The sequence below is a fragment of the Daphnia pulex genome, chromosome 2 (assembly GCF_021134715.1).
Source record: "Daphnia pulex isolate KAP4 chromosome 2, ASM2113471v1".
Lineage (NCBI taxonomy): Eukaryota > Metazoa > Arthropoda > Branchiopoda > Diplostraca > Daphniidae > Daphnia > Daphnia pulex.
The window spans coordinates 12,866,177-12,890,384 of NC_060018.1; the positions used below are offsets into that span (position 1 = coordinate 12,866,177).

General features: G+C 40.4%; 5 protein-coding genes and 2 long non-coding RNA genes across 17 annotated transcripts; 4 read left to right on the top strand and 3 right to left on the bottom strand.

Moving 5' to 3' along the window:
- Positions 1-71: 71 nt before the first annotated feature.
- LOC124207046 (RISC-loading complex subunit tarbp2-like) lies at positions 72-1,944 on the bottom strand. The gene is made up of 7 exons (XM_046604299.1): positions 1,799-1,944; positions 1,567-1,708; positions 1,385-1,499; positions 1,282-1,307; positions 948-1,219; positions 742-876; positions 72-654 (listed from the first exon to the last, which is right to left on the bottom strand). The coding sequence occupies exons 1-7, from the start codon at positions 1,871-1,873 to the stop codon at positions 325-327; spliced, it is 1,095 nt and encodes a 364-aa protein (XP_046460255.1). The 5' UTR covers positions 1,874-1,944; the 3' UTR covers positions 72-324.
- A 191-nt stretch (positions 1,945-2,135) lies between these two features.
- Positions 2,136-7,360, top strand: LOC124206968 (chondroitin sulfate glucuronyltransferase-like). Its single transcript, XM_046604201.1, has 7 exons — positions 2,136-4,647; positions 4,728-4,879; positions 4,939-5,097; positions 5,163-5,405; positions 5,467-5,627; positions 5,690-6,288; positions 6,351-7,360. Exons 1-7 carry the CDS (start codon positions 3,924-3,926, stop codon positions 6,623-6,625), a joined length of 2,313 nt encoding a protein of 770 aa, XP_046460157.1. The 5' UTR covers positions 2,136-3,923; the 3' UTR covers positions 6,626-7,360.
- LOC124207023 (dnaJ homolog subfamily C member 1-like) lies at positions 6,748-8,891 on the bottom strand. The gene is made up of 6 exons (XM_046604269.1): positions 8,642-8,891; positions 8,337-8,415; positions 7,617-8,263; positions 7,362-7,552; positions 7,026-7,299; positions 6,748-6,927 (listed from the first exon to the last, which is right to left on the bottom strand). The coding sequence occupies exons 1-6, from the start codon at positions 8,777-8,779 to the stop codon at positions 6,787-6,789; spliced, it is 1,470 nt and encodes a 489-aa protein (XP_046460225.1). The 5' UTR covers positions 8,780-8,891; the 3' UTR covers positions 6,748-6,786.
- Positions 8,892-9,123: 232 nt separating this feature from the next.
- Positions 9,124-11,126, top strand: LOC124207032 (dolichyl-diphosphooligosaccharide--protein glycosyltransferase 48 kDa subunit-like). Of its 2 annotated transcripts, none has more exons than XM_046604288.1 (8): positions 9,124-9,375; positions 9,465-9,629; positions 9,688-9,824; positions 9,884-10,072; positions 10,134-10,268; positions 10,337-10,495; positions 10,566-10,796; positions 10,861-11,126. In XM_046604288.1, the coding sequence occupies exons 1-8, from the start codon at positions 9,246-9,248 to the stop codon at positions 11,020-11,022; spliced, it is 1,308 nt and encodes a 435-aa protein (XP_046460244.1). In that variant the 5' UTR covers positions 9,124-9,245; the 3' UTR covers positions 11,023-11,126. The 2 variants fall into 2 exon arrangements, with proteins under 2 accessions (XP_046460244.1, XP_046460235.1); XM_046604279.1 differs by having other exon boundaries at positions 9,163-9,375; positions 10,334-10,495.
- Positions 11,091-15,097, bottom strand: LOC124206979 (segment polarity protein dishevelled homolog DVL-3-like). 8 transcript variants are annotated; one of them, XM_046604208.1, is made up of 14 exons: positions 14,719-15,097; positions 14,517-14,586; positions 14,359-14,447; positions 14,211-14,290; positions 14,026-14,094; positions 13,772-13,918; positions 13,470-13,707; positions 13,272-13,400; positions 13,072-13,199; positions 12,922-13,011; positions 12,556-12,861; positions 12,230-12,487; positions 12,009-12,140; positions 11,091-11,833 (listed from the first exon to the last, which is right to left on the bottom strand). In XM_046604208.1, the coding sequence occupies exons 1-14, from the start codon at positions 14,877-14,879 to the stop codon at positions 11,658-11,660; spliced, it is 2,073 nt and encodes a 690-aa protein (XP_046460164.1). In that variant the 5' UTR covers positions 14,880-15,097; the 3' UTR covers positions 11,091-11,657. The 8 variants fall into 8 exon arrangements, with proteins under 8 accessions (XP_046460164.1, XP_046460199.1, XP_046460194.1 ...); XM_046604243.1 differs by having other exon boundaries at positions 11,091-11,826; positions 14,719-15,037; XM_046604238.1 differs by having other exon boundaries at positions 11,091-11,829; positions 14,719-15,037.
- A 1,449-nt stretch (positions 15,098-16,546) lies between these two features.
- On the top strand, positions 16,547-19,586 carry LOC124205891. Its single transcript, XR_006879492.1, has 6 exons — positions 16,547-17,277; positions 17,400-18,060; positions 18,118-18,454; positions 18,515-18,791; positions 18,855-19,428; positions 19,517-19,586. It is a non-coding gene; the product is annotated as an uncharacterized LOC124205891 (long non-coding RNA).
- A 244-nt stretch (positions 19,587-19,830) lies between these two features.
- Positions 19,831-23,582, top strand: LOC124205895. 3 transcript variants are annotated; one of them, XR_006879495.1, is made up of 9 exons: positions 19,831-19,892; positions 19,950-20,092; positions 20,157-20,507; positions 20,605-21,099; positions 21,206-21,331; positions 21,511-21,750; positions 21,800-21,958; positions 22,114-22,295; positions 22,402-23,582. It is a non-coding gene; the product is annotated as an uncharacterized LOC124205895 (long non-coding RNA). The 3 variants fall into 3 exon arrangements; XR_006879494.1 differs by having other exon boundaries at positions 21,815-21,958; XR_006879493.1 differs by having other exon boundaries at positions 21,211-21,331; positions 21,815-21,958.
- Positions 23,583-24,208: the final 626 nt, after the last annotated feature.

The window sequence follows — 24,208 nt, forward strand, 5'->3', positions numbered from 1 at the left end:
AGCGGACCAATCGGCAAGAAGAAGAAAAAAAAGGGAAAACTAGACACGCCAACGCCATCTAGCGGCAGCCATTAAAATCGATCACAATGTGTATTTTCTTTTTCTGTCTCGTTGGGGGTTGGTTGGCATATCATTTGAGGGAGGGCATTTTTTTACAATTACACACACGCACGCAATTGACGATTGATTTCAAGAAAATGCCGCCACATGAAAATGTTGAGATTGTCAATAAGGACTAAAACAAATGACCTAGTCTGAGAGAGGAAATACTTTTAAGGTGTAAAGCAAAATGCTAAATTGGTGGTCACATCGTCAAAGCTATTACTACCGACTACTATTCGTTTCTTCATTGGCCGAGTCGGTGGCGGGATCGGTGCTGCTGCTGGCCGGGACTTGTGCTGATGGCATCTTCTTCGTCATCAGCTTGAGATAGTGCAGGGCACTGAAGGCGGCTTCTTTTTGAGCTTCTTCGTAGGACGAGCCGCTGCCGCAAACGACGGCGATTGGCGTGAGCGACATGGTCAAAAGACACTGGTATCGACCCGAATGCGTCTTTTCCTCAATGTCCACGTAGGTGGCGTCAAACTTTTGCTCCGCCGATATCTCGCGCAGCAATTGGAAGTAATCTAAACAAGGATCCTTCAAGGCCACTTCCTGAGCAAGCAGCAGTAACAAAAAGTAGCAAAACGGAATTCAGCTGGGGTTGTTTTAAAGAAAAAGAAACACGGTATTATTACATACTTGTAAGGCTGCGATCTTTTCTCCGGCGAGTTTTCTGAGGCTTCGGTGGAACTGCGTTATTTTGATTCCGTGAGAGGATTTGCTCGATTGGTTTTCCTTTAAGCCGCCACACCTAAGTGAAGCCCTTTGCGCAATCTGTTGGACAAGGCAAAAGCTTCGATTGCAACACACATTTCACCTGCAATAATAAAACGTAATGGCATTACTTCATCCTCGTCCTCGAGACCGCCTTGGTTGGGCAGCTCGATGGGCGTATCTTTGAGTTTCATCTGCATTCGATAGGCCGCTTGTCTCTTTGCCAATTTCTTCGACTTGCCCACTCCAATTTCCTGGTGGTTCTCCACGACACAAGTGATGACAAATTCCCTTTCGTGTGGCAGGCCATTTTCGCCTTCCAGCACGTAACTCGGAGGCGCCCATCTGTGAGATATGCACAGTTCTTGTAGGTTGCCTACTGGATTGCCCGGAATACCATCATCTGCAATCACAATGGGAAAACATTTTACACAAGGAAAGCTCCATTAATCGTAGTCTTGTTACCATAGGGTGAAGTTACTGTTCTCAACCTAAAATGTTGGGAAAATTTACGTCATTTAATGCTTATTCTGTTTTGGATTATGGACTCTGGGAAATAAAAGCTCACGTGCCACCACCAATATTTTCCAGCAATGTAGAGCAATGACCACCCCAGATTTTGTCCAAAACCGCTTTAGCTGCAGCATGCTTGGCTTTTTTCTTGGACTGCCCAGATCCCATGGCTAGATTGAATTCAGTTGACGGGTTGAATGTCAGCAGCATGTGCGGAATTTTTTGGCTCCTACTTACCAACTAGTTCCCCAACAGAAACCCGATATTTGAACGTAGGCTCATGGATGGCCCCCTCGATTTGGATCAAATCATACTTGGGGTTGATGCCCTTCTTCACGTACAGCTCCTGAAGCAAGGAGACCGGTGTTTTCGCTGCACCCTGAAGAAACAAGATAAATATTTACACAAGTCGATCAAAAATAACAACAGCACAGTTTGTGATTCGGGGGCATTGGGGATTTAGTTGTACCTCCATGCCTTCAGCGTGTGTACTGCCCTCGGTTTCGTCCAGTAACGTGTCTTCATCTAGGTTATATATCTTCATTCTTTATATATATTTCTTTTTGGGGAAAGACTTCAAAACTAAAAATAACTGGGTAGCGGGTTGTTGTGTATGGACGTTATTGCTTGTGGCAGACGAACGAACATTAAGACCCTCAACGCCATCTGGAGGCGTGAAACTCGTTCGATTTCCAATCGTCTAGGAAGCAACACATTCACGACATTTTTTTCTCAAAAAGAAAAAAGAAAAAACTAATAATATAATTCCTAGTCTAGAGATTGGGTAATCTAGGAATGTCCATCTTGTCCTTTTCAAATTCCATACGTGAATTCGTGTTTTATGCACGTTCTATTTCAGGGAGCGACGAAGATTGCGGAACCCATCAGTGTGCTTTTTAGTCAGGTTTTTGTTAAGTGCAGCTAGCAGACATTTGGGGCAAGTTCCTTTTTTTAATATAGATTTTTTGTGCTGTTGTTGTTCACGAATAGAGTGTCGTGATGATGGAGACGTGAGTGGCTAGCTACATAGAATCTCTTATTTGCTAGAGACGACGAGACTGGGCCGGCAGCCAAACCGTTTTTCGTTTGTACCGAGGACTTGCACACACACTCTCTCTCTCTCTATACGCACCACGAAGCACTAATTATAGATCATGAGCAAAAGAGGAGAGCTGTGTGACTAGAAAGAGAAAAACACACACAGCCCGGACAAGAGAGAGTGGAGGGGGGATGACAATCGACGGCTCATTGCTCTTGCAAGAGGAGAGAGAAAAAAAGGGGCGACTTGGTGCCTTCATTCCGGACGTAACCTCGCCGAAAAATTATAGAAAAAAGGCTCGTCGTTACGCCACATTGACATTCCGCTTCTTCATTCCGTTCCTGCTTCGCATGCAGACAAGTCCAAATGAAATATTGCCAGCCGCATTTATCTTATAACTTATCCAACAACTAATGACCACCATTTCAGACATATACGAACATTAAAAAGTCCGCAAAGATAAGTCGAGCTTGGAATTATGAAACGTGTCTTCTACTAATAATGAATAATTAATTTTTGTGTAACTTGCGCAATTTCTTGCTATAGAAACAACTAGAAACAATTTGATGTTTTTATAAGCGAAGCCGTCTCCATATTCAACCAACCCGGAAAATGATTCTATCTCGGTTTTGGTTGTTGTTGCGATAAACAAGGTAAATGCGGTAAAATGAAACCGTTCGCCAAGGGCATCACAAATAATAACGACGCGTACGTTTCACAATATAATCGAGATTAGCCAGTTTGAAATATTTTATCTAGCTCCTTTGAAGAATGGTTGTGAATACTGCTGTGCGCAACTTTCTTTTTGACAGCAGCGCGTCCTTTTGTATGGGCCCCAATGCAATATGATATATCAGCAGCGCTGGTCTTAGGCTTGCGCTTCAGGTCTAAGTGCTATACAAGATTATATTCCGTCAAATAGAAAATATATGGGGTCACCGGTCGCCGCTACTCGGAAACTTGAACCCATAGACGGTTTCTATTTTCATATTTCTCTGTTAAGAGAAACCCAGTAAACATGTAGATACAGTATATCTAACGTTAAAAAAAAAACTTTAAGCCTTTTTAGAAAGGTTTTCTTTTCCTCATGTAACGAGTTACTCACGGCTGTTATTTTTGTGATTTTTCCACCTGTGTAGGAAATCTGCACGCTTTTTAAAGACGAAATTATTACCTTATAGTAAGCGGCCATTAATTTAAGCAATAAATGGAATTGTATTATATTGCATTTCATTGTATTTTATTTTTAGTTCCGAGTACGAGATAACGAGAATCACGAATTCACGTTTTGTTAGGCCGTCATGAGTAAAAGCTTCGCGATTTTTCCGCTTGGCGCCGTGCTGTCAGTGGAAATCTTGGGGTTAAACAGCAAACTCTCATTGTTATTTCCTTTTGTTGACGTAGGGATATTTGACACAAGAATTCCGTTTTTAAAGCCAAGAATCTCAATATTTCGTGTAAGAATTTTTGTTTTTGAGTGATGTGAAAGTTACAGTGACCGACTTTGGTTTAGTTCACTACATCAGAAATCTCATCTTTCGTAATTGTATTCTAAATGTTGTCATTGAGAATGGTCGATCGCTTACTTGCTTGCAGACCATTTACACCTGTACTTATTGGCATTTGCGTAGGTATTTCTATTAGTTTGATTGTAACCAATGCCGGTAACGACAGTGGTTGCATGGAAAAGAGTTCTGCTTTCTTTGGAGATATTTTTGATAAAAGTCACAGCGTCGAGTCCTTGTTCACAGATGACAGCAAAATTGCACAAGATGAAAACACTGAAGACTTGAGCGATTATGACCCTAGAATTAACTTGGCTGGGAAGCCTCATTCTGCCAAAAAAGAGCCTCAGACCCTAATCAGACCCAGATATTTATCTACAGAATTAGGAATCAAAGAGAAAAATTTTGTTGCAGTTTTGAGCTCAATCAAACAAATCCCAACTTTAGGACTTGCAATTAACGAAACCTTAGCTCATCATGTGAACCGCTTAGCCTTCTTTGTTGAAGTTGTTGGAAATGATAAACTTGATGTCAAAACCCTTCCTATTGTTGGATTTAAAGATAGCCAACAAGGTCTTCTTACCCTTCACACTTTAAAATATTTAGCTGACAAATTGGCTGTTGGATACAGTTACTTTTTCTTGATCAAAGACACTACTTATGTTGATGGAAGGAAGCTAGATAACTTGACAAAACACATTAGTATTACTGAAAATGTTTATATGGGATTGCCTGGAACACATCCAACGTCTAATCCGTCTGTGTGCTCTTTGGGTGAGTTATTATTCCATGTATTTTTTAATCTCACAACTGCAAATGTTTAAATTCTCTTTTATGTTTATGTCTATAATCAGATAGCGGTATACTTATAAGCAGCTCGGTCCTTTTGGCGATATCTCCGCTGCTGGAGACTTGCACAGAAGATTTTGCATTTAACTCGGACGATGAAAAAATTGGACTTTGCATTTTCAAAGCCTTGAATCTCACATGTCAATCACAAGTTCAAGTACGGTTCTACTTTAAGTACACCTGTTTTATGATAACGAATCTTTTTTTTTTAAACAGGGCCAAACCTTTTCTACATTTAATCTCGATGCCCATATTAGTGACGTCCGGCAGCTGGAGAAAATCTGGGAATCTCAACCGGCATTGTCTAATGCGTTGACATTTTTTCACGCACGAGAGACTTCATACTTTTTCATGCTTAACAAACAAACCTGCGAGGTTAGAACAATCTTCATAGCAAATGTTCCTCAAGCCAAAGTGTTTTTCCTGATTTTTATTCTCAGGTAGCTCTACGAAATATTAAAAACTCGATTCGGGACCTTGAATCTTCGATTTTGCGCTTGGCACCGGATGCTCCTGGTGGACTGGAGGCGGTTACATGGCCTATTGGATATTCTCCTCCTTCGAAACAAGACACTCGTTTTAGCGTTTTACACTGGAAATATTTCAACGAGACTCATGTCTTTTTTGACACGGAAAACAGCGTCGTCAAACCGTTGAGTGGTCCAAACTTGGAAGATATTCAAGTATGTTGTCGTTAACCAATTTGCTTTTGGTAGATACTAAAATTTGTTGTTATTGCTGTAGGAGGTTATAAGTGCAGCTGTTAAAAGCGTTTTGAAGGAGAGTCCAGAACTTAGCTACTTGCGAGTTGTGAGCAGTTACAAGCGATTCGATCCTACTCGAGGAATGGACTACCGATTGCATCTTCTTTTTAAAGATCCAGTCAAAGGGAAAATTACCGTTAGGTATTGTCATTCAAATGCATTAGTAACGTCAAACGGAAGACATTTATCATTGATTTGTTTAGAATGGAAGGTTGTAGGCCTATTACTCACGTGGATACGGTGCCAATGCCGTACGTCACCGAATCATCGGTGGTCCATATCGTTCTCGTTTTGAGGGACGACGACGAAATCGCTCCCGCCGAAAGGTTCATCTCTTCCTTTGCCAAAAACATGATGGCTAAATCTGATAAATCAGAACTGACTTTGGTGCTCCTCAACCGAGACGCTGGCAATTTCAAATCACTTGCGCAGACCCTCAATGCGCAATACAAAAAACAGGGCTCCAAGATCAGCATCCTCTCGTCCAAGATTTCCAGTTTGAACCGGTCGGGAATGGACTTTATCGCAGTTGACCTGATTAGCAGCAAAGTGGAACCTGGGACGCTCATCTTCTTATGCAATCCGTTTACTGAAATTTACCCGGATGTATTGAATCGCGTACGGATCAATACCATCTCTGGCTGGCAGCTATTTAGCCCCATTCCATTCGCAGAGTACAACCCTGAGGTATCGTTCCCTGGCTTATCGAAAACTGAAGCACTCAACATTTCAACGAACCAAGGCTTTTACGACGTTCACGAGACCCAACACATCAGTTTCTACATGGCAGACTACTTAAACGGTAAGAATGTTGGCAGCTCTCATATCTTCCCGTTGCAGACATAACAATATTTCCCTTTGTAGCGCGGAAAACTTTTGAGATGGAACAACCGCTGGTGAAATCTGATCGTGACCTTCAAGGAGAGTTTAGTTCACCCCATGAATCGATTTTAGCCATGTTCACTCGGATGCGTCAGCTGCACATTCTACGAGCTGTAGAACCCCATTTGCGAATTCGCTATCACGAACGAAAATGCGAGACTAGACGATGCCGAGAGAGTTTCCTGTTGTCCCAAGGAACAAGATCTCAGCTTGCACAATTTGCCCTCGACCGAGAATCTCCTGCGCTGACGGAATAACTATCGCTGTGTGCGGAACAATTTCCTTTAACTAGAAGCTGCTGCTTTAGTCCTATCAGCATCATTCGCTATTTGTGATAAAAACGAGTGCCAAGGCATGAAAAACGGCTACCAATATAACATTTCGATAATTAATAGTGTTATTATATTTGTTATAAAGCCTATGTCGTCTGAATCGTTTCCGAGTCCTGCTTTTCGTTTAATTGTGTCGGCTCTTGTTCTGCTCGCAGTTTTTCCTCTTCCATTTGCTTCTTCTTCTTGACTAAATCTGATAGGTATTTCACTCGCATCATACACTCCTCCTATTGAGATTGAATTGAAAAGACATTGTAAAGCAACGCTTACGTTTTTTGAATTGTTATACTAAAAAAAAACAAGAATGTAGTAGTTATTTAGTTACCTTTGTTTTATCGGGCACTGCCTTTGCAATACGTTCCCACCTTTCGGAGCATCCTTTGGTGTAGCAAGCCAGGGCTGTTTCAAGAGATTTTTGTTGCTTTTGTGTCCAGCCACAACTACCAGGAGTTTGTTCTTCCACTCCTTCAATCCCATAGTTTGCCTGTGTAGGTTCTGCCAACAAAATGTTATTTTTCCCTCCTCTGGTCTTTTCCTTTTTCTTCTCCACTCTTTCTTCCTCCTTGGCAATTCCGTCACCTTCTTGACCTTCAAGTGGCCTGAATAGAAGAATAAAAAAGTCTGTGACAGACTATAAATAAATACGTTTGTACGAAAATACCTGAAGGCGTTATCTTTCAATTTTCTGGCAAAATGCGTTACTTCGGTGACTGAACGATTCAGTGCTTCTGCAATCTTTTCCCATCGTTCAGTCGTTCCTACTGGATATTTCTTCATCAACTTGGCCAATTCTGTCAAGTCCTCATCAGTCCAAGGGCCAGTGTTCAATGGAACAACAGGTTTTTCTTCACCCTGAAGAAATCAATTAGAAATTTACATTATGCTAACCAAAGTGGTTTTATTTTGGTAGTTGTACCTGAGATGAAGCATCGACAGCGACTTCCAAAACACGTTCTTCGGCTGCTCCAGAATAACTTGGCAGGGGGGCGGCTCGCTTTCTTCTGTAAGATTTCTTCATTTCCTTTTCTCTTTCCATTTCCTCTTTCATGAGCTCTTCTTCTTCAGCGTCCAATCTTTCTTGTTCTTTCTTAGCTTCAGCTTCTTTTCTTTTTTCCTCTTTGTACTTGACTAACCAACGGATAGCAGCGGGCAGTGATATGATCATGTTAAATATCTGGAACGGGAGGGTATTTTTGTAACTGGGCTTTGGGATGACGTATAGTTTGTCCAATTTTTCCTCTATTTCGACCTCATTCGTCTTCAGTTTCTTTTTCTTGATCTCCTTTTGTAATTTCTTCATTTGATTCTCTTTGAATTCGTTCAGAGTCAGCTTTTTTTCAATGTATGCACCCCAAGCAACTCCATACTGTCCAATGGAGAACAGAACAAACAACCAGATGGATAACTCCATCATCCCCATTTTCCGAACGCGACGGTAGTAGTAAAGTGGGTTTCTCCAATTTGGCAGGCCTTCGACAAGCACCTGATCGTAACGGGTTCGCTTGACACCATCTCGCAATATTTCGTAGACTCCTACTAGCTGACGAAATTTCACCTCTGCATCTGTTTTTATAAAATAAAGAGTATTACTTAAAATGAGTGATTTAAAAACTAAAATGAGAAATTAAGGTGTTACCAGGGGCATCATTTTTATCGGGATGCAGCTGGAGAGATAGTCTTCTGTAGGCTTTCCTGATGTCAGATTGGCTGCAGTTCTAAATTGTAATGTTTAAAGGAATTAAAAATTAGAGTGTGCTCAGATTTAGGGAATACAATATGTGATAAATCCATGACTTGATTCTTACGGAATCTTTGATTACTCTCATCTTGTTAATTTTGAGCAAAAATAAAGAACATTTTGTAATTTCAACAACTCTTAGCATGATGGCATATCCACTTTGAATTATTATATCTAGAGCACTCGGTTGGAGTCTGACCTACCTGTGGCACACCAAGAAGATCATAAAAATTTTGGTTTATTTCTTCAACAAGGTCAAAAATTTCTAATTCACTTTGATCCCAAGCAAAACAAACTGAAAAAACCGAAAATAGGATGATCAAACTTATGGAACTCTTCATGGTGGTTTTTTATCGGCAATATAAGCCCACTGAAAGAGTAAACAGCTGTCAAAACAAGTAAAAAAACAGATAGTCGGTCTTATTATGTGAATGTGTAGTCTGTAAGCTTGACAGCATGGCGCTTTTTACTGCGAGTTTGCCACTTGCTCAATTAATGAAAAACATTTTTTCATTTTTAAATTAGCTTTGCCGGTCTTATCTGCATTTCACTCAGATATTTTGAAAAGAATTAGGCGCAATTTAATAAAGCTTTATTAGGCATTTCCTTCGATAATTCTGAGTTTTGTATTTAAAAATTTGGAAAAAAAGGTAGAAACACAAGATGTGGCAACGCGGTTTAATATTCTGCCGTGTTTGCCGTGGCTGTCAACGATCTTCTTTCTGATTGGTTGTTGAGTTTTGCCTATAGTTCTGCTTCGTGGCTATCCTAAGCTATCGTGGTGGTATACAAAGATTAGAAAAGAAAATGGCATTGATATATTCATTTATTGTACTGTTATTGGCCTCTTATATTAATGCTGACAAAGAAACGTTAGTACTGTTGGACAATTTGGCTATCCGAGAAACCCATTCGGTATTTTTCAAATCGTTGACAGGTTAGTTTTCTATCTTCCCAAAAATACCGGCACTGCCGGCGTGAAACAGTATTTTGACAGACACTTGTTTTCTCTTTGATTTATTACAGATCGTGGATATTCACTCGTTTTCAAACCTGTCGATGATTCCAACTTAGTGTTGGCAAAATATGGACAGTACCTTTATAAAAACCTTATTATTTTCTCCCCATCTGTTGAGGAGTTTGGTGGATCTCTAAGCGTAGAAGCCATTACCAAATTTGTAGATGATGGAGGTAATTTAAATTAGAATTATCAAGTCTTTTCAAAATCTAATAAATTTACTTCACCTAGGTAATATTTTGATTGCTGGAAGTATCAATTCTGGGGATGTCTTGAGGGAAATCACAGCAGAGTGTGGATTTGAAGTCGATGAAGAAGGTGCAGCTGTCATTGATCATCTGAACTATGATGTGCTTGATCAGGGAAAAGTAATGATTAAAGGAATTTTTGTTTTACAAACATGTTATAAACTAAATTTGTTTTTTAGCATACACTTATTGTTGCTGACAATGCAAACCTTATTGATGCTCCAATGATTGTGGGAGCCAAGAAAACTTCTCCATTCCTGTTCAGAGGAACTGGTCTCATTGCTGACAAGGAAAATCCTCTGGTCCTTGAAGTACTGACAGCTTCCAGTACCGCTTATTCCTACAAACCTGATTCCCACATTGAAGAAGTAATTTCTTTATTCTTTATTGTACATTAAACATCTCTTAAGCAATTTTCTTTCTTTACAGTATCCCCATGCTGTTGGCAAAAACACAGTTTTGATTGCAGCCTTGCAAGCAAGAAATAATGCCCGTGTCGTAGTTTCTGGTTCGTTGGATTTCTTCTCTGATGAATTCTTCTCATCGCCCGTCCAAAAAGCCTTAGTAAGTTGTCAAGTACTATAACATGATTTATGATTTTGTAACTTTTAAGCTCTTAATTTGATCAACAGGGTGGTCAGAAATATCCCAAATCTGGCAATCAAGAGCTGAGCGATTCGTTAACCAAGTGGGTGTTCAAGGAGGAAGGTGTACTCCGGGTTGGGAAAGTGTCCCATCACAAAGCTGGTGAGAAAGATGCTCCTCAGTATTACACCATTATGGAAAACATGGTAAACATATCATCAGTTCTTTCTCGTCATTTTACAGTGAACTAAAAATTTGACTGTTGCGCGAGAATAGGTTTACGAAATTGAAATCGAGAAACTCGCCAAGGATAAATGGGTTCCGTTCGACGCAAAGGATATTCAGTTGGAATTCGTTCGAATTGATCCTTTCGTCCGCACTGTATTGCAGAGTGGTACTGATGGAGTTTTCCGCACAGAATTCAAAATTCCTGATGTTTACGGAGTTTATCAGCTCAAAGTTGACTACACGAGAGTCGGCTACACTTTCCTAAACAGTGCCACTCAGGTATTGCCCCTAATGCTCTAATAGTAATGTGAAAGGTGACTTCAAATTTTCAATCCTTGACTAGGTGTCGGTTCGACCCCTGGAACACACCCAGTACGAACGATTCATTGTCAGCGCCTTCCCTTACTACGCCAGTGCATTCAGCATGATGGGAGGTGTTTTCCTATTCAGCATCCTGTTCCTTCACTACCGCACGAATGAGGAAACGAAAAAGAAGAGTGAATAGAACATATTCAAAGAGTCCTTAAGTATGAGTGGTATGTAAGAAACAAAAAACAATTAAATCTTGGTCTGTCTGTTGTTGAAATAAAGGTTGTAATTTCGACAAAACAGTGGTACACGCATTCTTTCAGGAGTTTCTTTTTATGAATTTGTGATGAATACCATGAAAAATGTTAGGAAAGAAAACTGGATTGATATACGAATTTTTTATGGAGTTATTGCACCACGTCACTAGCTGGTTTGAGCTGCCGGACCAAGATGATTCTTTTTTTTTTCTCTCACAATTTTAAAAGGTAAAATAAATGATCTACGGCAGAAGAAATAAGATGACGTAAAAACAACCAGAACAAGAGTCAACTTGTAAAAAGTTAATGAAAGAAGTTTGGGAAGGAAAAGAATTCGTTCACAAGCAGCAATTATTTAAAAATGTAAATACAAGAAGAAAACACTAAACCGCCCGCATAATATGAAAAGTCTTGGCCGTACAGAATAGCTATCAGAGGGAAGGGCACGATTTATTACGACTCGACGATTAAACGTTGTTTTTAAGCTTTGAAAATCAGATGGAAAAGAGTGAGGAAAGAAGAGTTTATCTTACGCTTCCCCAAAAGCAACGGCTAACACCTAGAAAATGATCAATCACATTACGTCGACAAAGTACTCGTTCATCTGGCATGGATTTGTCATGGCCATTCGAAAAGACTGTCTCGATCCAGACATGTCATCCGGAACTTGATTCAAAGGCCGGTCGGCCCCGCCTTGCCCACCGTTCGACCGAACGTTCACTGCTATCTGAGAATCCCCGTCGCTGCTTCCTAGGCGCAAATCGTAAAAAAAAGAGCAAAAAAAGAGAGAACAAAAAAATAAAATAAAATAAAACGAAGCTGCTCTTTATTATTCCTTTAAATACAAAACTCTTGATTGCATTCAAATACACACATGCCATTTGTAGGTATCATCGTCTTTGCTGTCTTAAAGAGACTGTATTACCCGTACTAGAACCGCTGCTGCTGGATGACCCATGGATTCCTGGTCCGACGGGATTTACTGCGCCTAGCAGAGAAGGTGGTTGACTTCTGTCTCCACCCATCAGTCCACTGCGTACGTCGGATCCACTGCTCCCTGTTTGTTATTACAACGTCAACATATTTGAAGTTCGACTTTCACAATACAGTTTGTAAGGATTCAATTAATCGAATTTGGAGGGTTACCTGAACCACTGTGAACGCTGCCTTCTCTTCCATACGTAAATGTAGTACTTTGTACAGGCGCCGATCCGAGGGGATCACTGCTGTAGCTGTAAGGCATGGGCGCATAACCGGTTGGATAATAAGGTATGTGAGGGGTAGCCCCACCGGCTCCTGTAGCACCAGGCCCACTACCCCAAGGAGTCGGCAACGGCAACGGTGCGAGCGTGTCTCTATCGGCTTCCGATGTCGTGTCATCAGTCAGGCGAAGAGCCGAAACACCTACAAGATAAAACCCTTTCATCAAACAAAATATTCTATAACCCGATAAGTCTCAAATGTCAACTCACCCAAACACAGGTCTCCGAACACGTAGTAACATTGTTCAGAGAATGTGTACTTGTTTACTGTATGTCTGATGTAACCGTTTCGCAGAAGCTGGGAAGCCAACTTGCGGGCATCACGCCGCTCTTCTAGTCCTTGCACGCGATTGTGAAGCCAGTCGACCACTTCTGATCCAATAAACGCACTTGGAATTACAATTTTTAACCAAAGGCGATCTCTAACTTCAAGTCCGGAATCTGGGCGCGCCATCGCTCGCACAATTGCGAGCATGTCTGAGCGCACTGAAAGCGGTTGGGCTTCTTCAACTGGACCTGTGACAAGTAGTACTTAGTCAAAAGTTCTTTCGGTACATTTTCTACGTGACAACTTACGTTCGGTTTCTGGCATACTCGACATCATTGTTGTGGTGGTTGACGACATCGTCGCCACAGATGGCGGACGATTCGGGTACTGCGTTCCACCTAATATGACGTTAGATTTGTTGTTGGATGCCAATTTATGATTTAAAATACGACAATCACCTCTTGCTGCTTCCGTGTGAGCAACCCACGCACCGGGATCAATAGGGCGAACAGGTTCCGTACGGGGTATAGTGAAATATCCTTTTGGATTAGGATCCCAACACTTGGCGACTACAAGTTTGATTGGGCTGACACATGCAAATAAAAAACACAATGTACTAAATGTTAAGTTGGAAAACAAAAAAAACAGTTATGCTTACCCAGGTTTCTGGACAACTTCTCGTAAAACGCGAACGGCATCGTCATTTGACATATTTTCAAAGTTAATATCATTGACTTGAAGGATCATGTCACCAGGCTCGATTCGACCATCCAAAGCGACAGCCCCACTAAATAATAGCAATGATTTTCATTTGAAATTACCACAAGAAATATGTCAGGTTCATCTGTGTTTATACCCTTTCATTATGGATCCTACGTAAATTCCACCATCACCACCTTGATGACTCTGGCCGACGATGGAAATTCCTAAAAAGTTGACTGTGTCCATGTTGAGGGTGACAGTGATTATGTTGAGTGACATAGTGGAATCCGTGATACTGGAGAATGATGAAGCTCGAGATGAAAGAGGAGGGAGGCGGGGACGGCGACGATTACGTCTCCGATTGCGACCTTGGCGAGACACACTAGTGTGATCTGCAAATTTCAAAATATGCAAAATTTTCAATAAATCCAGAGTTATTATAACTTTGCTTAATACCCGTGGTCGTTGTGATACGTGAAGATGCATCTTCTTCAGAGTCAACGAAGCTGGTCGACTCTAAATCCGAGCTGATCATAGAAGAGGATTCATATTCGTGTCCAGCTCTGTGTCTCATAGCGTTGTGGCCATTTCGAGGAGCTTGAACTAAAGAGACAATCGGATGTTAATCGAATATATAGTAAGATAAGACATTCTACATGAAAATTTAGTGAAGCAACAATCTACAAAAAAAGCCATGCTAACAAACTCACCATCAAAGCGATCATATTTTTCATAAGTTTCACGATGCACACGGCCAGAGCGGGGCAATATGTGCCTCTCTTCATGGCAAAACATAAAGAACAAAAGAATTGCAGAAGATAACGAAAAATGAGATGCAACAGGACAAAGGTAAACACATAAACATAAAAATACAGCATAAGGAAATAAAGTTTACCACTGTGTCTTGAACTAATGACCGATTCTGTCTCAGTAGCTGTTGTGTATTCCTCAGCCATACTTCTGTTATGGCCAGGGCTAAAATCAAATGACGAGTTAATTACCAAACTTTACAAGCAGTGAAAATTTGTAAAGAAAAAACTCACTGGAAAGACGGTGGTCTCCCATCAGTAGTGGCAGTACTCTCAGCACATTGAGATACAGAGTCTGAAATGCTACTTTCAGCTGATACTAGCTACAAAGTGAAAGAAACATTAAGACATCTTAAAATATTCATCAATATAATTTAACTTGTTACGTTTACCCATGATATGACTCTTCCATTGAAACATGGAAGGTGAGCATCGTCATCAACAATTTCTTCCTTGACAACACTAGAAACATAAACAATAAAGAGAAAACAATGCTTACACTTGCATAAAAAAATAACTACATGGACAATTATCATGTAACACGTTATTGCCACTTGACAACAACAAAAAAAAAACGAGAAAAACTGGTTTTACCCGAAATCGTCGTCCATTGATTTGAAGAAAAATTTGTAATTTGGACGATTGAGAACATTCTTGAAATCGGCTAGGGTAACTTGATCGGGAGATATTGTAAGTTTAACAAGATAGGGAGTTTCTTCTTCGTCAATGTGGTAAATAATCTTTGTTTCCGCCATTAGGAAACTGCGTCAAGAGTCAACGACAACAAACCAATCGTTTTGACAAGATTACAAAAACGGGTAGGGCGTCAAAAGTTACTATCTGCGCAACATGAAGAGGACTGAATAGTGAATACAGACTTTTCCCCTTTCCCTCAGGCTGTTCAATATGGCGAGGCTTAAAGTCTTGTGAGCCTCCAATTGGGCGTCCCGGTTTTCCCAAAAAATATTAACGTCAGCCGACAGATGGTTTTTCCGACCCGCTATCCACAGCGTAGCCATCTACTGCTCACACTGCACACTACTTGCTTCAAATTCAAATCTGGCAAAAAGGGGGGATCTTCAAAAAGGGCTGTTGTTCGTGATTTTTGTTTCATTTAAAAAAATAAAATAGCATATAACGTTGAATAACTCGCTAACGGCCGTGATATATTAATAATACAATAATCATTAATCATGGTGAATTGGTGATCTTACTATCGTATCCATAGTAATATAATATAATATATATTAATATTTATTCATAAAATAATAATTAATATGTATTCTAGCTTTGGTTATCATGTAAGCTGTAAAGATTCCTTAAATTTTCGATTGCTTTTAGGTTGTGGTATCATGGCAAAAGGGCAGCAAGCTAGTAGCCAGTAGTGATGTTTCGTTAGTGCTTTTTCTAAACGTTAGCGTTATCCGTTAAGTTAACGATGTCTCATTTTTTCACGTTCGTTAACGCCGTTAATTAACGCCGTTAAAAATGTCTCCGTTAACGAAAATTCGACGTTATTTTTACCGTTATTTAATAAAAAAATTGCACTATCAAATCACTGAAATCAGTCACGGTCTTGATTACTTATATTTAAATTGCTGCTGGCGTTGAACAATGTCACAATGAAGCAATGATCAACTAAAAAAAACAGAAACTGCGGATTAAATAAACGCACAGACAAAAGAAAAAAAAACAAGTTCCAACTAAAAAAGTAAAGGCCTCAATAAATCCTTATTGCAAGTGAGGAAGACTTTTGCGGCCAAAACTTCTTCCGCCGTCCTATTTTTGTGTCCTAGACAGTGCCATCCGGCAATGGAAAATTCGCGTTCAGATGATGCCGAAGAAACTGGTATAACCAGTAAATTATAGGCCATTTTGGATAATTAGGGGAAACGACCAGACAAATCCTTCCAGTAAGAGATCACATCTTGAACTGGTGGATCCTTAGAAGGATCAAATTCATGACTTGCAAAGTGGAAGTTGTCTAAAAGTTCAGTTTCAATGCAGTCGAGGGAAGTGGCTAGAAGGTAGGAGCAGTCGAAATCAGGATCTCTTTAATCTGTCATGAAATTAAATCTTCTTTCGAGATCTTCTAACATCGCAGATGCCACGCTTATTCACCGTCAACAGGAGCATCAGAGTCTGAATCTGACATTAAAGATTTACACTCTGATTCTAGTTGTTTCCCTACTCTACTTATACAGTTTCGTTTGCCACGTTTTGAAAGCAAAAAAAAACCTCAGAGAAGCTAAGAAGACTACTGCTCACTGTCATTGGCTATTTAAATTCGTTTTCATAGTCAACCTACTACAGTAAAATGTTGGAAGCGCGCAAAAAATACAAATTTCATTTTGAAAAATCCAAAAATTTCATATTTGGCAGCGCTGTTAAAAACAAAAATAACGTCTGAAAATAACGTCTGAAAAATGCCAAACGTTAGCGTTATCCGTTAAGTTAACGAACCCCAAAAAAGGTCCGTTAACGGACTTTTCACGTTATCCGTTATCGTTAACGAAACATCACTAGTAGCCAGTTCTCACTGAAGTTCGTCTGCCACCACTCACCAGCATTGGCAGCATTTTTTTGCAAACGTGCAAAGTTTCAATCATGAGATGGTTTGATTGTAGTGAGCATTTGTCTAATGAGTTCACGCAAAAGTTTGCTTTTTTTTTTCTTCTCGATTGCCTCACGAAAGCAGTCAAATCAAGGAAATGTTTATATTCAATGGGCCCAGATCACATCAAGGCATGGATGGATGGTTTCACCCATATTGGACTTTTCAATCTTTGTTTGCTCAAACAAAAAAAGGGCTTCTAAAAGATTTTGTTCTGTGTGTTTTTATTATGTTAATAACCCCCAGCACTTAGTTCGAATGCAGCAAGTCTAAGCTTTTCAAGTTCAGTGTGACCGTTGCAGTTACCTCTGCTAACAAAGAATCCAATGATATGTACATAGAACAATTACTTAATAGAGTGAACTCAAGCAATCAGTGACACAACACCCACCTACGTGAACTGCCAGACACAATATTTGCATAGAATAAGAACAAACTCTAATCTCCTGTCGACTTCAGTCTACATGGGGATTGGCATGGATTACAGTACCACATCTTCTATCACCTATCTCTTATAATGTGAACAGCAAGATTATTTTGTAAGTATTACTTAAGCAAAGCTTGTGATTGTGTGCTTAATAATAAGGAAAAAGTAGTAGTGAGATAACTAAAGATAACTATTTCAGGATAATTTAACGAAATTCCTTATTTCTCTTTTCAGACTCTTGAATGTTTGGGTCACGAATGACATGGAAGGTAATGCTGGTTCATTACAAATGGCATCTTTGCCAAAAATATTGACATCCGGGAATAAATTGGCTTTGGTGATGAAACTCTTGCCATAAGGAAAGTAATACATGACACTACTTGAGCCCCCAACACATGAACTGTGCTGCAGTTTTAACCAAGATGGAATTTGAAAAGCCCTTTTATCACGAGCTCTACTATCTGAGGCAGTTGACTAACGGTACAGTGACAAACGAATGCATAAGGTCAAAATTTGTGGGAATTCGAAGAACTGGAGTAGGTGAAGGGAGTCCTGAAGAAATCAAATGCCGCGTCATTTTCATCGTTCACGCCGATCCGCGTCCAGGGCTTTTCATTTGGTGACAGTTGGGATTATTGTTTCGTCGACGAAGACGTTCACAACGGACCAGCACAAAATCTCGCTGAGAGAGTTGGTTCACTCGCCTACTGACCAACCTTTGTTGATCTTTATCGAAAAATATCGATTGATTTTTTGAAAAGTCATGAATGCTCGAAATGCTCGTTCCAGTTTTTCAAACAAGTCTGCTCACGTTTAATCTTAGAGCAGATCTACAGTGGTGTGCGAACGGCCTTGGGACTATAAAGCAATCAACTCATGATTGAATTATGGAAAGGTAAGCTGAATGTTAGTTTTGTACAGGGAAATGTTCACAGTTTATTTTTATTAATAGTGTTTGCAGACATAACTAATGAAGAACCAAATTAACTGAAACGCGGTCAATGCCGTAAGCGACGCCAGCTTCGATTCGCCCTCGTACGACGTCTGGCGTATTTCTTATAAGCCTTCAACAAAGCCATGGTGTTATTTCGTCTATGCCAACTATCCTGACCGATCGATGTCACTCAACTCATCCTATTTCCCTTATCGAAATGCCATTTGGTGTCCGCACTTGCATGCAACCCTTCAGTCACTTATTGGCGACTTTTGACATCCATCTTGGACCATAACGGTGGTTTCTTGATCGTGTCGCTAAAAGCGAAGATGAAAACGCATAGGAAATGAAAGAAGTATGACTAAAACTTTTGTTGAATGTTTGATTAATTAGTTTTAATTGCGTTTTTTTAAAGGCCTATTTCTAGATTTGTTTATGCTTCGTACATTTACATAATTGTTTTGAAAAAAAAATTACCGTTTTCGAAGATGAGTTATTATGTGGATAACATTTTTGAAAAACCGAAGGGCTTTTTCCTCGAGTGGGGAACATTTGGGACCGTGCTTAGGGCCGGATGCGAGCAACTGGAAATTTTTCACGGAAGCGGCGGCTCATTTATCATTCGCGTCGTTGGCTTCTTCAGATACCTTCAGTTCTCAAGGAGAATTCATCAGCCATTTTCGTCCATTGAAGTATAAACTTTTTCGTCTGGTGTACTAATCTTGCAATTACTAAAAATTCTGGTTCACTTTTAGGTGACTTCGTCTCTGTAATCGTGTTGACAACTTGCCTCAAGGCTTCTTTGGCTGGGCTTTAAAATCGTGAAATGTGTCTTGCTATTTGATACCGAGTAGAACATCAAACTTTCGTATTTGCAAGTTTCGACGGTCAAGAGAATGTTTGAGAAACTCAATTTAGTTGTCATTTCGATTATTCGGCCAAGAGTTGCTACTGGAAATCAAGGAAGAATATTTGTCCACCAAGCCAATTTATACGCATTGCTTAAGAGCACGTCAACTTGTGATTCTCCTAAAGAACTTGCTAAAATTGTAAGAGAATGTCCTACAAATAATTCCACTTTACTGGCCGCCGATGTAGGGCGTTGCTCAAGTTGCTCTCATCTGCTGTACTACAGAAGAAGAAGAGATCCTGGTCTTCCATTTAATTGCTCCAAACGCCGAAACAATCGAATTACTATTTCAAGATCACCAAAATTTCGAACAAGTGTCCGAGCTCTTCATCCAACAGACAAGAAAAGCGTAACTTAGACTACTGTGGCCTTTTCACATGTTGAATAGCCCAGTGAAGAATGGACACGAAAGTCACGAGGTCGCAAAACTTTGTTGATTTTATTCAACCGTTTAATGAGAAGCTTTGATTTGTATTTTTTTATATTAATAATTTATCTTTTTTTTAGATTTTCTTCTCCGACCGCAGGTGCAAGGATTATGTGTTTGAAACTTAGAAAAGTTTGCAGTAGAATATTTTTAAAAAAGCCGACAGTCCTTCAAACGGTTCGAAATGGAATTCATTCACCGAAGAAACGAGTCAAATGACTCAAATGTGGTATTTTTAAAGTGACTAAAATTTAAGCCATTATCATTTATGATTTGATATGTGTTTTGATATTAGTTTTTGTAGACCCATTCCCAGCAACGTCAACCTGCAGAAAGAAAAAGGCCAGTTTCTACGACCTTGACGCTCGAAGGTCACGGAGATCATTACGTAAAACGTATCATGCAGTGGTGTAGAGGTTGGGTGAGAATGACACGTGTTGCTTCATTATCTAAAAGGTACAATAGCCGCAAGTGTAAGCCATTTGGTATTCATTTTGATATTGGTTATTGTAGACCCATCCCCGGCAAAGTCACCTGCAGAAAGAAAGGCCAGTTTGCATTTCAATCGAAGGTCATGGATATCATTACGGCAAAGGTGTCAGGCATTGGTGTAGAGGTTGGGTAAGAACGGGACGTTTTGCTTCATTATCAAAAAGGTAAAATAGCCATTAGGCTTAAGAGGAGGGGTGAGAAAAAATTGTATAAAAGGCGAAAGAAAAGTTGGCAGGGATCAGTCGAGTGAGCATCTCCGACACGGCAACAACTCCATATTTCGTCGTAATATCAGTTCGCAATCACGGGTAAATGTTCATTTTTATTTCGAGTCGTAAATCTATTCTATCTTGTCATTAGTTGTTGATACGACTAGTTACCTTCGAAAAATAATTTCCGATTGTTTATTCCATAGCTAATTATGGTATTGTGTTGCTGTTGGGTGCTGTATCGTTGATGTCGACCACGAGAGAAAATCTTTCAAAAGGAAAGAGAAAAGGCAACATAAGTCAATCGAGTGAGCATCTCCGACCCGGCAACAACTGCATTCTTCGTCGTAATACCAGGTCGCAATCACGGGTAAATAATCTGTATTTCTACGTGGAATTTTGTATCACTTTCCATTTTTTCTATTTGATAATATGTCCGTTATTGTTGAATATTTAATATTGTCTAGTTAACTATGCCGTCGTGCTGCTATTGGTTGTTGTATCGTTGATGGCTGGGTCGAACACTGGTGTACCGATGTCTCCTGGATAAGGCGGATACCAAACCGCAGCGCCGCCGCCTTACTACACAACAACATACGCAACGACCAGTTACTACACCGAGGTTGCACAGTTGGGTTTACAGTTAAACCACCAAGGATTCAGATTATTACACCACAACTTGTGCTGCTCCCCGAGCTACACTACCAAAGCGCAGAGTACTACACCGAAGCTCCTAAGTACTACACCACCGAGGCACCTACTGAGACTACGCAACTACGTATGCTGCCCCAACCTACGACACCGAGGCTCCAGCTTATTACACCACTAAAGCTGTCGAATACTACACTGGAGCGCCCAAGTACGATAGAAGTCGGTCAAGTGAGCTTCTCCGACACGCAACACGGCAGCCCCGAAGTTTCGAATAATCTTCGTTTCAAACAGTGGAACGACAAAGAGTGAGGGTGAGCTCTTTATTATTGTAATTTTTTTGAACATGTACTAATGACTTGTTTTCCTTCCTTGTCTGTTTTTCGGATGAATTTACTGCAATCCCGTCTAATTGAATAGGAAAGATAACGGCGGCGTAGCATTCGTACGTGTACACCGCGTCGTTAAACTTGACATTGTCGGACGGAAAGCCGAACTTGACGATGGCCGTGCCATAAGCCTACGACAAGTGCCTTATTGCCACAGGTAAACATTTTATGCCAAACGAAATTCATCTTTTAAAGTCTCAATGATTGCTCCTTTATGGAATGTTAAACAACTTTGATAATCTTCCTGCTTGATAGTATCTGAGAGTCTACTTAAACTGCTAGCAATTTATTTCTGTGGTTACGAATCACTAAAAATGGCCTTTATTTTCTTGTTAGGTGGTAAACAAAAATCTTTTCCAATCCCTGAGCGGTGCCCTCAAAGATGTCCACGAGCACGTAATGCTGTTCCGCAACATCGATGGCGGTAACATAGGCCGAGTCCTCCCTAAATACTTGAGCCATTGGACTTCCGAGAAGGTGAAAGCTCAAGGTGTCAATGTGTTGCCCAAAGCTAATGTTGAGGGTGCAATTTTGGAAGACTACAAGGTCGCATTGACCTTTAACGATGGTCAAAAGGTAAACAGTTATTTCAGTACATGTTTTAGCGATGTCAGTTAAAATCTAGAATTCATTTCATCAGATTTAAACTGAACATGTCATCGCTGTTGTCGGTTGGGACGCAAACTTCACGGATTTGGCTGTCGTTTCTGGTTTGGAAATAGATTCCAATTTTGGTGGTTATCGAGTCAATACCGAGCTTGAAGCACGATCGAACGTCTGGTTGGTAAGAATTCTTGAACATTTTATTTCATATAAATTGTAATACTTGTGACTAAAACTTAACCAACATTGACTGCTCTGATGTTGTTGTTAGATAGTATATGAAGTTCCTGTTAAATTATATTCTAATTATTGGGTATGGACTTTATTTTTTATTAGGCTGGATATGTTGCGTTCGTTTGTGATATCAAATTGGGTCGTTGGCGTACGGAACATCATCACTTTGCTGTTGTATCAGGGCGATTGCTGGAGAGAACAATACTGGCAACGAAACATGGATGAACAACTGCAGTGCACTGTCATCAAGTTCATTCTTCGTCGTATTATCAGTACGCAATCGGGTAAATATTCTGTTTCATGGAGTTTGCATCAATTATTTGTTTTTATCTGTTAATGTACCATATTGAATATTAATGTTCAAATCAATTACCGCCTATTTGATTGTAGTGTCGTGCTGTTGCCGTTTGTCGTATCGTTGAAGGTTGGGTCGATCACTGGTGTACTCATGGCTCCTGGGTATGGCGGATACCAAAGCACCACGCCGCCACCTTGCTACACAACGAAAACATTCGCACCAACCGGTTACTACACTGAGGGCCACAATTACTACACCACCAAGGCTCCAGAGTATTACACCGCAGCTAATGCTGCCCCGAGCTAAATCACCAAAGATCCTGAGTACTACACCGAGGCTCCCAAATACTACACCACCAAGTCACCGGAGTACTACACGTATGTTGCCCCAGCTTATACACCGAGGCTCCAAGTATCACTCAGTTCCTAGCTACTACACCGAGGCTCCAACTTATTACACCTCCAAAGCGGCTGAATACTACACCGAGCCGCCCAAGTACTACACCACCAAGGCTCCAGAGTATTACACTACAACTTATGCTTCCCCGAGCCACTATACCGAAGCCCCGAAGTATTACTCTGCCTCAAGCTACACAACTACAACTCGGCTTACTACACAGCGGCTGCTGCTCCTTCGTACTACGTTGAACCGGAATACTACACCGAGGCTCCAGTTTACTACACCACAACCTACGCTACAACTAGCTACTACACCGAGGCACCTAAGTACTACGCTACCAAGGCACCTGAGTATTATACCAATACTTACGCTGCTCCGACCAGCTACACCGAAGCTCCGAACTATTACTCTATTCCGAGTTACTACGCCACTAAGGCACCTGAATATTACACCACACCCTACGCTTATTCAACTTACTACAGGGACGTTTCTAAATACTAGAGTCGAATTTTCAATTTTTAGTAATCATGTTCAGATTTGTCGGTCATATCTTAATAGTTACTAGTCTTTAATGAGAAAATATTTTTTTTTATCTGGTTAATCATTTTGTACGACTCTTCTTGCCACCTAAAAGCCTTTGACATTGCGACGTTTTCTTATTTTTATTTGACCTTTCCTATTTCGCATGTTGGAGGTGAATATTTCTCTAGTCGTTCTGCATTCCGACATATTCTAGTGTTTGGACAAAAGAGTTGCAGATAGTGTTTGGTTTCTCATAGAAGTTTTATTTGCAGGGTCTGGAGTTGATCAGTCACTTGCATATAACTTATGTAGAACTTCAAAGTTGTAAAAAATATACAAGTCGTGAACTAAACATTTTTTTATTATAAGTTATGAGACACAACAAACTAAAACATTAAAAGGAATTGCTTTATTATCCCACCTCCACCCACAATTCCACCACATTTTACAATTACAAACATACATACACTTACGTTAACCCGTTAGCTGCCACGCCATACAACCCGTAGGTTGTACTCTACTACTCTACGCGCCACATCTGAAGGATCCATGGCCAAGGTGGGACTTGCCATTGCTGACAAGTCCGGGCTGACACGGTGACAGGAGAATCCATCACCGTATCGACAAGGGGGAAGTCCCTATGGTGCATTGCCTAACAGGCTTGCCTTGCGGCAAATTTTGGGCTTGGCGACTCTCCGACTACGCGGCATGAAAACCACGAGGCCGAACAGCGCGGCCCGTGCGAAGGAGCTAGGGGAGAACAAAGGCGTGGCAGACAACGGGTTAACTAACACAAACGAACACATATTACCAACAACAAATGATGATCCGCGCTGACACTTTGGAGATACCGGCGACGTTATGGTGTCCATCTTCTCGAAATTTCCTCTGCATTACCTGAATAAAGAGAAAACAATTCTTATTTACTGACATGCCAATAAAAGTTACATAATACAGAAAGAACAATAATCAGGTTTT